The sequence below is a fragment of the Physcomitrium patens genome, chromosome 2 (assembly GCF_059467195.1).
Source record: "Physcomitrium patens ecotype Gransden chromosome 2, ASM5946719v1, whole genome shotgun sequence".
Taxonomy (NCBI): Eukaryota; Viridiplantae; Streptophyta; class Bryopsida; order Funariales; family Funariaceae; genus Physcomitrium; species Physcomitrium patens.
This window is the reverse complement of record NC_143411.1, coordinates 8,130,973-8,143,515: the sequence shown is the minus strand read 5'-3', so window position 1 is coordinate 8,143,515 and position 12,543 is coordinate 8,130,973. Positions and strand designations below refer to the sequence as shown.

The 12,543-nt window shown below is 40.3% G+C and overlaps 2 protein-coding genes across 9 annotated transcripts; both read right to left on the bottom strand.

Annotated features, from left to right (window-relative positions):
* Positions 1–3,010: 3,010 nt before the first annotated feature.
* LOC112278892 (protein CNGC15b) lies at positions 3,011–7,410 on the bottom strand. The gene is made up of 7 exons (XM_024512764.3): positions 7,269–7,410; positions 5,769–6,601; positions 5,429–5,644; positions 4,911–5,215; positions 4,671–4,782; positions 4,325–4,561; positions 3,011–4,170 (listed from the first exon to the last, which is right to left on the bottom strand). Exons 2-7 carry the CDS (start codon positions 6,441–6,443, stop codon positions 3,484–3,486), a joined length of 2,232 nt encoding a protein of 743 aa, XP_024368532.1. The 5' UTR covers positions 6,444–6,601; positions 7,269–7,410; the 3' UTR covers positions 3,011–3,483.
* A 1,356-nt stretch (positions 7,411–8,766) lies between these two features.
* Positions 8,767–12,003, bottom strand: LOC112294444 (serine/threonine-protein kinase Aurora-2). 8 transcript variants are annotated; one of them, XM_024544873.3, is made up of 10 exons: positions 11,868–12,003; positions 11,471–11,565; positions 11,238–11,372; positions 10,794–10,940; positions 10,464–10,559; positions 10,140–10,235; positions 9,943–10,039; positions 9,732–9,849; positions 9,490–9,562; positions 8,767–9,380 (listed from the first exon to the last, which is right to left on the bottom strand). In XM_024544873.3, exons 2-10 carry the CDS (start codon positions 11,492–11,494, stop codon positions 9,273–9,275), a joined length of 894 nt encoding a protein of 297 aa, XP_024400641.1. In that variant the 5' UTR covers positions 11,495–11,565; positions 11,868–12,003; the 3' UTR covers positions 8,767–9,272. The 8 variants fall into 8 exon arrangements, with proteins under 8 accessions (XP_024400641.1, XP_024400667.1, XP_024400649.1 ...); XM_024544899.3 differs by having other exon boundaries at positions 11,238–11,360; XM_024544881.3 differs by having other exon boundaries at positions 11,892–11,989.
* Between the last annotated feature and the right edge of the window lie 540 nt (positions 12,004–12,543).

Sequence of the window (12,543 nt, the reverse complement as noted above, 5' to 3'; positions counted from 1 at the left end):
GGCAAGAAGTCTTTTAATTTTCTAATGAAAAAATAATAAGTTTAATGGTGAATATATTAGCTTTAAAAATTAGTTTTTCTTCTAAAAATTTATTTTTTATTTATTTTTCTTTTCATGCATAGAAAATTTATTGGAAATTAAAAAATTAAAAGTATTTTTTTCTTATACAATCTTTTGCATAAAGAAATAAAATAAAATAAATCATTTTTAATTTATTTTTTTATTATAATAGTTGTTATTGATGGTTTTGGCTCCAAGCATCTTAAAAATATAGTAGGTATTCAAACCATTGCTTTAAAAGCAAAGACGTATGTAAATAAACAATACTACTTCTTACCACTTTTTAAAGAAATTTATAGAAAAATTTGAATATATGAAAATAATTATTTGTATTATTTTTTTATTCCACTAAACTCATGATATAAATAATTTTTAGATATAATAATAATAATACAAAAAAATACTTGGAGTCACAAGTAGTTTTTTAAAAAAACTAGATATATAAATATCTAGCATGTAAAAAATACTTCTAGGCTACAAAATATGTTTTGATATTTAGATCTTAAAAGCAAAGCTTCTTCTTTTTTTAAATTATTTTAACAAGTTAGGCAATATCTTATATTTAAGTGGCTTTTGTTTTCTTGCAATCAAAAAGATAGTTTTTTTTGTATCTAAGTGCTTTAAAACCTAAAAAGTTTTAGAAATTTGGAACTATGATTATTTCCTTATTTATTTTTCCAATATCTCTAATTTTTGTTAAAGTTATATATTTTTTTATTCATACAAAGTTTGATACTTCTAAGTATTTTTATACACGAAATCTTTGTAGGTTAAGTTTTAAAGGTGCTTTATGTTCATAAATTTACTATACTACCTTTAAGATGCTTAAATAACAACTATCAATTCCATACATTCTTATTTCATAGAAAATTATCTTATTATAGTTTATCATGAACCTAAATCAGCTATATGTGTTGTTTTTAATGGTCTTGCATAAATTTCTTAGCTTTATAAGATATATTTGTTGAATGTTCATTGTCTTTTGTTGAATGTAGCTTTTAGATATCTAAATTATTAATAAGTTTTATTGATGTAAATTTCCTTATTTCAAAAATATAGTCTTATTTAAAATATGTTTTGAGCTTAAAAACTGGGTTTGTATTTTATTATTTTATATATATATATATTTATATTTATATTTTATTTTTTATTTTTTCAAAAATAAATTCATCTTGCACATCTGTATTATTGCTAATACATTATTACTTATTTATAATGTCAGTATAGATTTTTAATTTAATATTTCTATTATTATAATTTTTTTGCAAATTATCAAAAAGGTTTGAAAATCTAAAAACATTAAAAATAATAATAATTTGATACAATAATAAATATAATATTTATAGTAAATAAATTAAAATTTGGCACCATTTAATGTTTTGGCATCTCTCTTCTATTTTCTTGTCCAAATCCATACAATAGATAAATAACTTTAATTTTGTAATAAATAAAAAATCATTAAGTTTACTAAGATAAGATTTGATCTATTAATTCATTATTTTATTATTAGATGTGCTGAAATATCTTAAAGGCTATGTAGTTTTTTCTATTTAATTAACTATAGTAATGTTTCTTTTTTTCTTTTTTTCTTTTTTTCTTTTGCCATTAAAATAAAAAGACCACTTAAAGCATATCAATGGTCTCTTATTTTTTTGAGCCAAATATTATCTTAGTAAGATATCAAATTGTTATCTTAAATGTTATCTTATCAAATTGAAAGATTCTTATAGAATCTCAAGACCTTAAACCTCAAATACATTTAGAAACTTATAGAAGTGTTTAAAATATCATATACATTTACATCACTTTTTACAAATTATTACAAGCATTTAGAACCTTTTGGAATATTCTATGAGAATTTTAGAATGTTTGTAGTTTTTAAAAGTTTCTAAAAACCTTCTATGATATTATAAAAACTTCTAGAACTTTCTATGACTATTTATACAGCTTTTAGAAATATCTAAAGTCTTCTAAAAGTTTTCTTAGTTCTTAAAATCTCTTCTAAAAGCTTTAATAAGACCTTGTTGCTATTGTATGTAAATAGAAGAAATTCAAGAAATTCTTTGGTTTTTCAAACACAAAATCTTAAGCAATTGAAGTATATATTTTTTCTTAATCTTATATGATCTTGTTTCTAATGTAACATCTTGTTTTTATTTTTTATTTTTATTTTTTTTTCTACTTCTTAATTCCTTGGTTTGATGCGTTTCTACTTTTAACAAAAGTAATAAATGATTTAACATTGAACAAGTAAAATGTCACTTTTAAAAATTGTGTTATTAATCTTAAATTATTTATTTATTTATTTTCAAATATATCTTATATCATTTATAAATAAAACATATTTTTAGTAGTTTTTAACTAAAGTTATTCTATATAAATCTAGAATTATTTACTGTAAACTTTTTATTGATATTGAACTTTAATGCATATAGTTTTCTCACATTTAATTTATTCATCAAGAAAATTTAACAACAATAACTACAATCCAAAGTATTTAAAAACATTAACTACACTTTAAAGTATTTAAAAACAAAGCATACATTATGTGTAAGAAAAAATTCAACTATTTTGTGCAAAAATGTAGCAATGTAAACAGCTAAATTGTTTCATAAAATACCTTAATAAAATTGATTTTTTTTTAACTTATTTCGTTTTATGTACAGTAGAAAAGTTTAACTATCGAGATTAAATTAATTACCTAGCACAACCAAAATCTACGGCAACGAGCATCTCCAAGCATTTATCGGTGTCTGTGCTTCCAGGATATTAGTGTCGGTATACGTCGGTCCAAGATATTTGTTTCGTTGCTTTCGGATCGACGTGTACCGACACAAATCTCCCTGAGGCACCGACATCGCTTCGATTCGGGCAATTCATCAACCAACGTAAGGAATAGGCAAGAACGAGACTCATGCGGCGGCAGACATGCATCATTACGTGGGAAGAATCAGTTGGAAAAGGCGATCAGCAAGGATCGAAATCCAAATATGACAGCGCTACTTTATGGTTTCCTTTTACATTCATCTAACCAGCGGAGTTGCGATGGTCGCGAATCGTCAGTTGAAATGCTGCTGTTGCTGCAGCTGCTATTAAACTAGGTTACGAAATTGGTCACGTGCGTACCTTCGCTGTACAAATCTTCTAGGTTTTTTTCTAGTCTGTACGCGGAGAGCGTATCGTCGCTGCCTCGCGCTGCTGTTCATACAAGTGCCGCTGCGTGTCTCAGAGCCCATGCAATTCCATGGGCAAACATACACCGTGATGAGAGCACGGGAGACCACGCAGATGCGCGATGGAGCGACGGGATGGCATAAGAAAGGGATGACATGCAGAAGCAGAAGAAGCTCATCTCGGCGTAAGCCCTCATGCCACTCGCACGACATCGAGCACGGCCTGTGTAAAAGAATCGTGGGTCGGTGATCATGTGTCTTGCGAGAAGTCGGGTTCAGAGGGTTTGGGTATGTTGGAAATTCGGGCAAGCTCAATGGCACGCATGTTGCGGAGCCGATGGACGCTGCGCATAGCGTTCTTTGCGAACCTCCCGGCCAAGATGGTGGCCCCTAGGCTGAGCTTGTCCATGGGTTCTCTTTGTAGAGCCATGTATTGGTCCTCCTCTTTGCGATGGAGCTCGGCCAAGCGGCGGCGTTGGTACCTCCGCCACGCGGATTGAATAAAGCAGGCTCCCCAGGTGCGCCAATGGTTGGAGTAGTACCTGAAAGTGTGTTGCAGTTGCTTACTGTGGAGGCGCCGGAACTGGCTGGCGACGAACTTCAGGTCGTCTGCGGAGAGAGAGAATGCTTCGACCTCCTTCACGGCTTTCACTGTGCGGGTGGAGATTGGGAGATGGTTTTGGGGTTTGGGATCCAAGGCCCAGGTGAGAAGCTCCTCTCCGCAGTAGGCTCCGCTGCGAAGAATTGCTCTGTTGAAGAATCCGGTTCGTCCACCGTTGGTCGTCACTGATTCAACTTCACCCCGAATGATGAAAAACATTTCGTTCACAGGATCGCCCTCTCGAAGGATGTTAGCGCCCTCAATGCAAAGCGCAGGGCGTAGACGCTCGCACAGAGCGTCCAGCAAACTCTCGTCCATCTGGTCACAGAACGGCACCTGCAACACACAGATACAGAACCTTAAGATTAATAACAAACCAAGTGTGATATCCGGGAAACAGAATTAAACTAAAACGATAGTCAATAAATAAGTTGTCCATTTCTGGAAGGATGCATCGGGATTATTAAGAAAGTGGACGCTGAACACTTACTTCGCTGAAAAGATTCAAACATAGATGTCGTTTGATATCTCGACGAAGGTCGGAAGGGAGGCTTTGCACAAGCGTTTCCTCGTCCACTCCCCGGGTGGCCACCCATTTGTACTGGTCATAACGCCGTACTCGCTCCACTATATGCGGCGGCAGATTTCGGTGACGCATCCATTGCTCTGTGTCCCGCCGCTTCACTCGCATCTCCTCCAGCCTCAGTGTGAGAGATTGCAGGTATGTCTGATAAATCCCCAATCCCAATTGTCAACACATATAGCAGGATGACCAAGTCCACTGTTTATTTTACTTAAAATCTGAGCAAAGAGGAGGTGAGACTTCGAGAACAGACCTGCATGTTACCTATCAAGAAAGCAAACAAGAGCAAGCCGATGATGATGATCACTATGGTGAAGATGATTTCCCCGACAAAAGTGCTCACTTCCAAAGTTTGCGTTAAGGAACTACAAAACAAAAAAGAACAGAGAATTGAGACTCTCGGAGAAATACTTTCTATTGTCAGTGAATGCCCTCAAAAACTGGCTTTTGTGTCGCGAGCTGAAGGGGGAAAGCCGAAGGAACAAGACTGTACCTCAGAGAGAGCAAGCCAACCCACAGGGAGTAGAAGTAAGTCTTAGAGAAAGACATCGTGTGACTAGCGATCTTTGTGGTAATTGCATTCTTATAAATCCCATAGTTGAAGGGTCCACCGTCTGCAACCGTGTTGCAGTAGTTGGTCAAATTCGCTCCCCAGGGAAGATCGACGGTACGATCGATGTAACGTCCACAATCAAACATGCTTTTCCCACAGTCAATCCCATTTCCAATTTTGCACATTTTAGTCCAGCACGTATCTTGCCGCTCCACCGAAAACAGGTACCAAACAGCGCCCAACACCTACACAGACCGCAAATACGAACAATTTAGATGATTCTACATTCATTGAAATCAAGAATAATTAGGTTGAATCGAATTTATCTTCGTGAAGTGCTCCTACAAAGATTTGGCATCCTGATTGGATTTAAAATGTGTGTGACATGCCACGATTGAACCAAACTAATTAAATTATCGTTCTACATTTGGAAATCTAATGGAGGGGAAGATTCTTACATGACTTGCAAGTATGTACAGGATAAGGTTAAAGGCGGCCCCAGCCCACGCAGTCTCCAGAAGAACACCAGTAGAGCTGATGATTTTGGACAGCAGGGGGAAGATTCGCAACATGCGAGGCACATACTGAATGACCACGATCCACCGCAACGCATTCTTCGTGTTGATATTCACTTTTGCCGCTCCTCTGCTTGGCACCCAAAGCCAAATCACAACCTGCCACAGCCACCCTAGGATAAGCTTATCATATCACTATCCCTAGGAATACGAATAAGCGATGCGCCACCAAAAAGGAAAATGGCGAAATCGAAAAATTCCAAACCTGATTAGAAGTATCTACCTGAGGAATCGGCAAAACGGCCACAAAGTCCACCCAGAAATCATACTTGCAGTATCGTTTCGCAATGGCCATGCGGTCAGTCACAAGCTCCCCTCGTCCAAAGACCCTCGTGGATGGCGGAATGAATCCCGTCCAAAACCGGAGCCCCATGTGTACAACATAAAAGAAATCCGTGATGGTTCGGAACACAGTCACTGCTATCTGCAAGTCTCTCGAAATTGTAATGCAGCTTCGGTCATAATTCACCTTCGGGAGGTAGAAGTAGAGGGGATCGATGAAGACAGCCACCAAGCAAGAAATAAGAAAAAAAGTATTCCACCGGTGAAGAGCTGGGCTTGCAGGGTCCAGAACGTAGTACCACTTGGATTCCTCAGGCATGTCCTGGGGAGAGCTCTTAAACAGTAGCGTATTGCCCAGCTTGAAGAAGCTTACAGAGCTCTTCTGCCACTGCCAGCTCCGCCGCACTGCAGTAGAATCAATGCTGAATGCCGACTGCAGCGGCGTATCACTCTCGGAGCCCATGGAGATTTGTGAGTCCAACTGGGGTCGGAATCTGACAAAATTCTTGCGCTCTCCATCCATTTTATGTACTTTTGTCTTACCAAGCATGTTCCTAAAGAACCTAAGAATCCTTGATTGTACACAAGGCTCGTTAAGGGTTTGGGGTACTGACATAAGTCTTCAATGCACTTCTCTTTCTGTTGCCCAACCCTTCCTCTTAAATTCCGCGGCCACGTAATTTTCAAAAAGCCCTCCCTTACTGTGCAGCTCAACCCTATTGGCTTCACAGCTTCTCCGTCATTGCACTCATGCACTCCATTCAGCTTGAGCCTCTACGTGTATAAAAATCAGAGTCGCCATCAGCATGAGCCATTCAAGTGAAGAAGCTGCCCACAATCACTATAACAAGAGAAACAGCTTTCGAATGTTTCTGACGTTTCTGGCAGCTATGGTGATGAACCTGGAGTCTTCAACTACACTCTAGAATTAAATTTTTCTGTCTCGCACACCAGTACTAACCCAGAAACACGGGTAACAACGCTACTGTATCCTCAAAGTTTCTCTTCAGCAGCAAACCGCTGACTGCCGAGAAATCTAGCTTGTGAAGGAACCCGTAAACATATATGAAGCATCCACGAACAAAGCGATGCAAAAACAAGCTAGAGTCCATGAAACTAAGACTTTGAGTCCGACACACACTCGTTTCTATAGAAAAACTGCTGACTTCAAAAACATGAAAAAAAATTATGCTCCGCCCAACCTCCACAACTCAAGACTACCGACGAGCCGAAACATCGACGGACAAAACCCAGGTTTTCAGAAATCCTGCAGAGATTACTTCAAAGCCACGCGGCGATTAAAAAAATACGTCATTATACCATCATTCTACACATCGGGACCCGCCCCCAACTTTGACGCCAAAAGACTTCGAGTGTTGACGAAGTCCTACAGACACACAACCAGCAAGGCAAAGCCAGGCTCCGTTCCCCTGGCACCCACCGTGAGGATGGTCTTCTTCCTCGGCTCGTCTCAGCGCTACCACGGATCGCAACGCCACACCACTGCAACTCAAATTGCTCCCCCACCTCGCGAGCTAGCTCACCATTCTGTTCGAGTCTGCACTTTTCCTCGGCCGGCGTCTACCAAGCTCCTCCCTGGACTCAATTGTGCCGGTTTCGGCACTTCGCGAAGCTCACACATGGGATCTAAGCGGGAGAGATGATAGATACGAGAGATGCGAGATACAAGAGATGCGAGAGCAAGTGAGACAGAGAGAGACAGAGAGAGAAAGAGAGCAAGGACCCCACACGCCCCACCGTGAACATAAGAAAGACTCCAACAGCAATGGTAGCATATCATTGAGAGACATCTGTTTGACTGAACCTCACAACCCCCCGTTGCTGTGAAAGTGAGAGAGAGCTGCACAGTGGCAGCACCATTGCAGGTGGGTCCCTCTGGAAACAGCCCCCCTTCCCATCGCAGCAGTCTTCCGCCTGCAGCGCCAGCTCCGGGTAAATTCAACCTCGTGCTCGACATCGCCGTCGTCGTCGTCTTCCTGCGCCCATCCTGTGGCTTCACACTCTGGCTTTTGCTAGATTGTGATATGTTTCTGATTTTACTGCTCATTGGACCTACCAATTAAGCTTCACGCTCTGTAAGCCCTAGAATGAGAGTAAATGAGATTGAATGACATCAAAAGATCACTTGCGTGACATCAATACATTGTCCAGTTATGCGTAAACAAAGGGGTTTATAACAGTTTAATGTTAGCGAGTAAGTAATCGAGTCCTTTGGGTTGTAAATCTTTTATACTGTGGTTTAATTCATGAAGAATCGGGAAAAGTTTTAACTGTCTTGCTTGGTTTATTCATTTCAGTTTGTGTTTTCGTACAACAAAGGCGTTATAATTACTCGTGGTACATGTTTGTCCGTTCTATGCTTGTTTTGTCCTTAAAGCATAGGTGATGGTGCATGATTTCTTTTAAGAATCAACGTGTGTAAGTTTAGAGATTATTTTTATGGACTTATGCATTTTTTTATATGAGTACCCTGGGGTACAGATTTTATACTCCAAACTAGGCATGTAAAGAAATGAAGGTTTCTCTGGTGGAATTGGTGTTTAGCTTGAAAGGCCAGAAGAATATACTTTTGGAAGAAGAGAAATACATGTATTATGTTCAACATTTTGACCAACATCGAAATTTTTTTAATAAAGCAAAATTCTCATTTTAAACAAGAGTGACCAACCTCTACGATATTGGTTTTTACTAAAAACTACTGTGTTTTTTAATGTAAAAAATTCTACACGTTAAATTGACTAATTCTTTTGCAAGATATACTGATGAAGAGTTAGTAACGTATGCATATTCTGCATTATTTTATTTTTTATTTATACATATTTATTATATCATTATATCATATCATGTGTAGCGTAATACTAAGAAATTGTGAAGCAGTTATCAATTTTGATTTATGACGCATGCATAGAGTCGGATCATGAGGAAATCATCTGCATATCTTGAGTTTAATTTACATGGTATACATGTGGGTGGGCAATTGACCAGCTCTTGGTCTAGGAAAGACTAAAAGGTCGGAACGGAACAATCCTGACTTTAACAATTATACCATAATTTGCAACCGGATAGCAACCGCCTATCTCTTGGAATTAGTATGACTATCAACACTAATGCAGGACGGTTCACTCCTGACTTGTTCAAATATGCCATATTGAGCACGTTTTCACGGGAGAATCTTAGCAACAGAAAGTTATTGAAAGTCTCATCCCACGCTAATTCTCTTTACGCTGACTTCGTTGGATTACTCAGTGGGTACAGACGAATTCTTTCAACTAATGACAGTTCACTCCAATAGTGGCTGGGCTTCTTCCCGTGTGGGCCCCTTGGCAAAAACCATATTCCAAGTCGAAGCCCCCCACCATCATCTCCACCCACTTGTACGGACAGAATGGGTAACAGAGCTTGTAACCCGGTTCGTGGATGTGAGTCAATTGTGGCCATTGTACACGCCGCTGGGGTCGGCGTTGTTTACAATCCACGGGTGCGTAAGCACTTTGCTGAGAGGCAATCGTTGAGCCGAATCCTTCACCAGGAGCTGCACATAGAATCGACCAACCTTCATCAGATATACCAACACAAAGAGATTTCGGAATTAATCAAGTTCTCAAAAGGAAGAGTTCAAAGGGAATAATACAGCAATCAACCTGACAGATAAGGTCTCGGGCCGATGAAGAGATGACAGGTTTGGATGGAAACCTCAGATCAACACGGACGATGCTGCAAAGAATAACCACAATACACCACTGAGAATTTCCTCGCTGGGCACAAGAATACGACAGATTTCAACCCAATCAATCCCAGTTTAATTCTATTTTGAGTAGGACCACGAGAACTGAGGGGAAATGCAGAGATGCGGATAAGGGCATGTTGTGGCAACAGGACATACCGCTTATACGTATCTGAATGCTTCTTCGCTTCAAAAGGTGGAGTGCCGTACAAAAATTCGAAGCAAAGGATGCCCAGGCTCCACACATCCACACCCGCGTCATGTTCCTTGCCCTCAACTGCTCAACAGGACGGAAGCTTTATCGATTCAGAAAACGAACAGCGTTTAATACAGATAAGTAAAATTTGGTTGGATGAAAGCGCGGTCATACCCATTTCAGGAGGGAGGTAGTCCAAGGTTCCACAGAGAGTCCTTCGTCTGTTGCAGGTGTGCACGGACCATCCAAAGTCTGCAATCTTCAGCTCACCCTGCAACAACTGTATTAGAAACCAGAACGGTAGGCACAGCTTCAGATCTGGAGGTACACAAACGGCGGTGTGGTGATATTAGGGTGGAGCATCTGATCACCTTCAGTCCAATTAGGAGATTCTCAGGTTTGATATCTCGGTGGATGACGTGCTTCTCGTGGCAATACATGAGGGCACGTGCAAGTGAGGCGATGTACTGCACAGCGATGAGAGGCATGGCAATGAGACGAAAGGCCAATCTTTTGTATGAAATGACTTGAATAATTACTTCCACACCATCAAACCCGCTACGCATCTTCGAGATATTAGTTTGAGATGTGTACGTCGGATATGAGTGCGTGCCAGTAGGATTGAGTTTGGACAACATCAATTCTCAATGTAAGTTCCCAGATCGACTAAAGAAGGTGCAAGGATTGTATTGTACCGTTGCTGCTCTTTTCTCACTAAAAACCTTACACCTCTGAAGCTCCTTGTAGAGTTCACCTTTGGCAGCATACTCGAGAATCAGATACACACGTGCCTGTCGACAGAGCGAAAATCATGAGAGAATTAATGGCGCCCCCGGGTAACGCAAACGGACGATGCGGATGAAATTATAACCCACGAGAAAAATCTGATCCAGGTCTGTCCCATTCAAACTCAGTTGCAGGGGGTAAACCACGGACAGCGTCCGCTTCCGGACAATCTCAGGACATATTCTAACTGTAATTTGCATTCAATACCGAATTCTTCTCAGCTCAATACACGCGAATACCTGATCATAGAAGTATCCGTACAATCGAAGGATGTTGGGATGGCGAAGGTGCGATTGAATCTCAATCTCGCGACGAAGTTGATGCTCAACCTGGGATTGCTGCAACTGATTTTTGAAGAGAACCTTCAACGCCACTACATACTTGCTCTGTTCCCAAAATGAAACGAAAATAATGGGCAAGAATTCAACCGTGATGGATCACCATTTAGTAAGACGTACGATGTACAAAACCTAAAGTAGAGACACGCCAAAAGTTCGGCTCCCCGCAGTTACGGGATACCACTGCGTCCTAGGAATGTGTAGAGGATTGCTGTCTCATGAACCAGGCAATTCTGAATGCATAATTCGACACTCAATCCAAACACCTCCTTCAACCCAGGTCGCATATTAAAACGCATGGGTATATCGTCTCTTAGATACACAATAGCGATAGCTCGTATTCACCTGTTTCTCACGCGCGAGGTAGACGTTCCCAAACTTGCCCCTGCCCAGCGGCTTCCCAATGTCAAAATCCGTTAGCGACCATCGTTTCTCCGCTATACTGTCACCCCCCGCACCTTGGCTTTCCTGGCGCACATACTAGCAATCAGAGTGGTCAGCGACAAATGTCAGACATCCCCTCACAAAGGGTCCACGCATTAGCATACACACTCACTGAGTCAAGATCGGGGTCTCACCTTGACATCAGCATCAGAACCCATCTCAAAAAAACCTCCACAACGTCCGCAACTCGACAATCACGCAGTCCCCGACTACACCACAGACACAGCTCCTGAATAGGGGAAAAAAATTTCAGGTCACTGCTCCATCAATCTATCTAGCCCACTGCAGCGCATTCCACATATCCTAAAGATCGACCACGCAAGTCTCCCTGCTCTCTTCACCTCAGACTCTCCTTCGCCACGCCGTCATTAATACAACGACTCAATGAACTCATTAACCCTACGCTTCCTAAAATCCACAAGAAAATTCGTCCTCCTAAATAACCATCACCCACAAAATCAAACCAAAACCCAGAAAATAAACGACACTCAGCTGGATGTGGTTAGCATCCGAGGCGTGTTCTAGGACTACCGGGAGGAGGCAGAGGAGACAGACAGGGCGAAGAGGAGAGCAGGGGAGGAGGTTGTAAAGGAGCTTCGGCGATGGCCTGGAACACACACAGTGTGCGGAGACAGCGATCCAGCCTCCTTCCCAAGTTCAAACTTGGCGCCCTAACGGTCACGAGACCCCACGACTTACTTACTAGATATCGTCAATGAACGGTCGTATCGTTACTCGAGGACGATTTTCGTTCGTTTTGTTCGACGACGACTGGCATGGGATGAATGGATGAGATCATCCGTCTATAGGATGTAGGTTAGCTGTTCCAAGTCTGCAAGGTGGGGGGGGTGTGAGAGGGGGTGGGAGAATTGAGATTAACCTGTTAATATCCTTTGGGTTCTTTTTTATTATTTAATTATTGATACATGTAAAATTCTAGTTCTTATTCTAGTTAATGTACAAAATTATGTGGAATCGACACAGTTTGGCTTACTTGTAATGTTTATTGTTGTATCATTCTTTGAAAATATACAATTCTAATACTCAATTGATGGTGATGTGGTTTATATTGATTGTAACAATTATGTGCCTCAATGTGCAACCAAGGGCATTGAATGTCATCCATCCCTGGCCCACTCTATCGTGGCCTACTTAATCAAGTCAAGTAAGTGGTTCTATTCTGAAAATAATGTTCATAATTTATTTA

What these genes read in the sequence shown, in the direction of transcription:
- LOC112294444 (XM_024544873.3), bottom strand. Translation starts at nt 11,494, where the DNA reads ATGGGTTCTGATGCTGATGTCAAG. An exon ending in ACCTCGCGCGTGAGAAACAG is followed by an intron (nt 10,941 to 11,237) that starts GTGAATACGAGC and finishes TTTTGGGAACAG; the next exon opens with AGCAAGTATGTAGTGGCGTT. An exon ending in CTACCTCCCTCCTGAAATGG is followed by an intron (nt 9,850 to 9,942) that starts GTATGACCGCGC and finishes CCTGTTGAGCAG; the next exon opens with TTGAGGGCAAGGAACATGAC.
- LOC112278892 (XM_024512764.3), bottom strand. Translation starts at nt 6,443, where the DNA reads ATGTCAGTACCCCAAACCCTTAACGAGCCTTGTGTACAATCAAGGATT. An exon ending in TGTACATACTTGCAAGTCAT is followed by an intron (nt 5,216 to 5,428) that starts GTAAGAATCTTC and finishes CGGTCTGTGTAG; the next exon opens with GTGTTGGGCGCTGTTTGGTA. An exon ending in TCTTGATAGGTAACATGCAG is followed by an intron (nt 4,562 to 4,670) that starts GTCTGTTCTCGA and finishes GGGATTTATCAG; the next exon opens with ACATACCTGCAATCTCTCAC.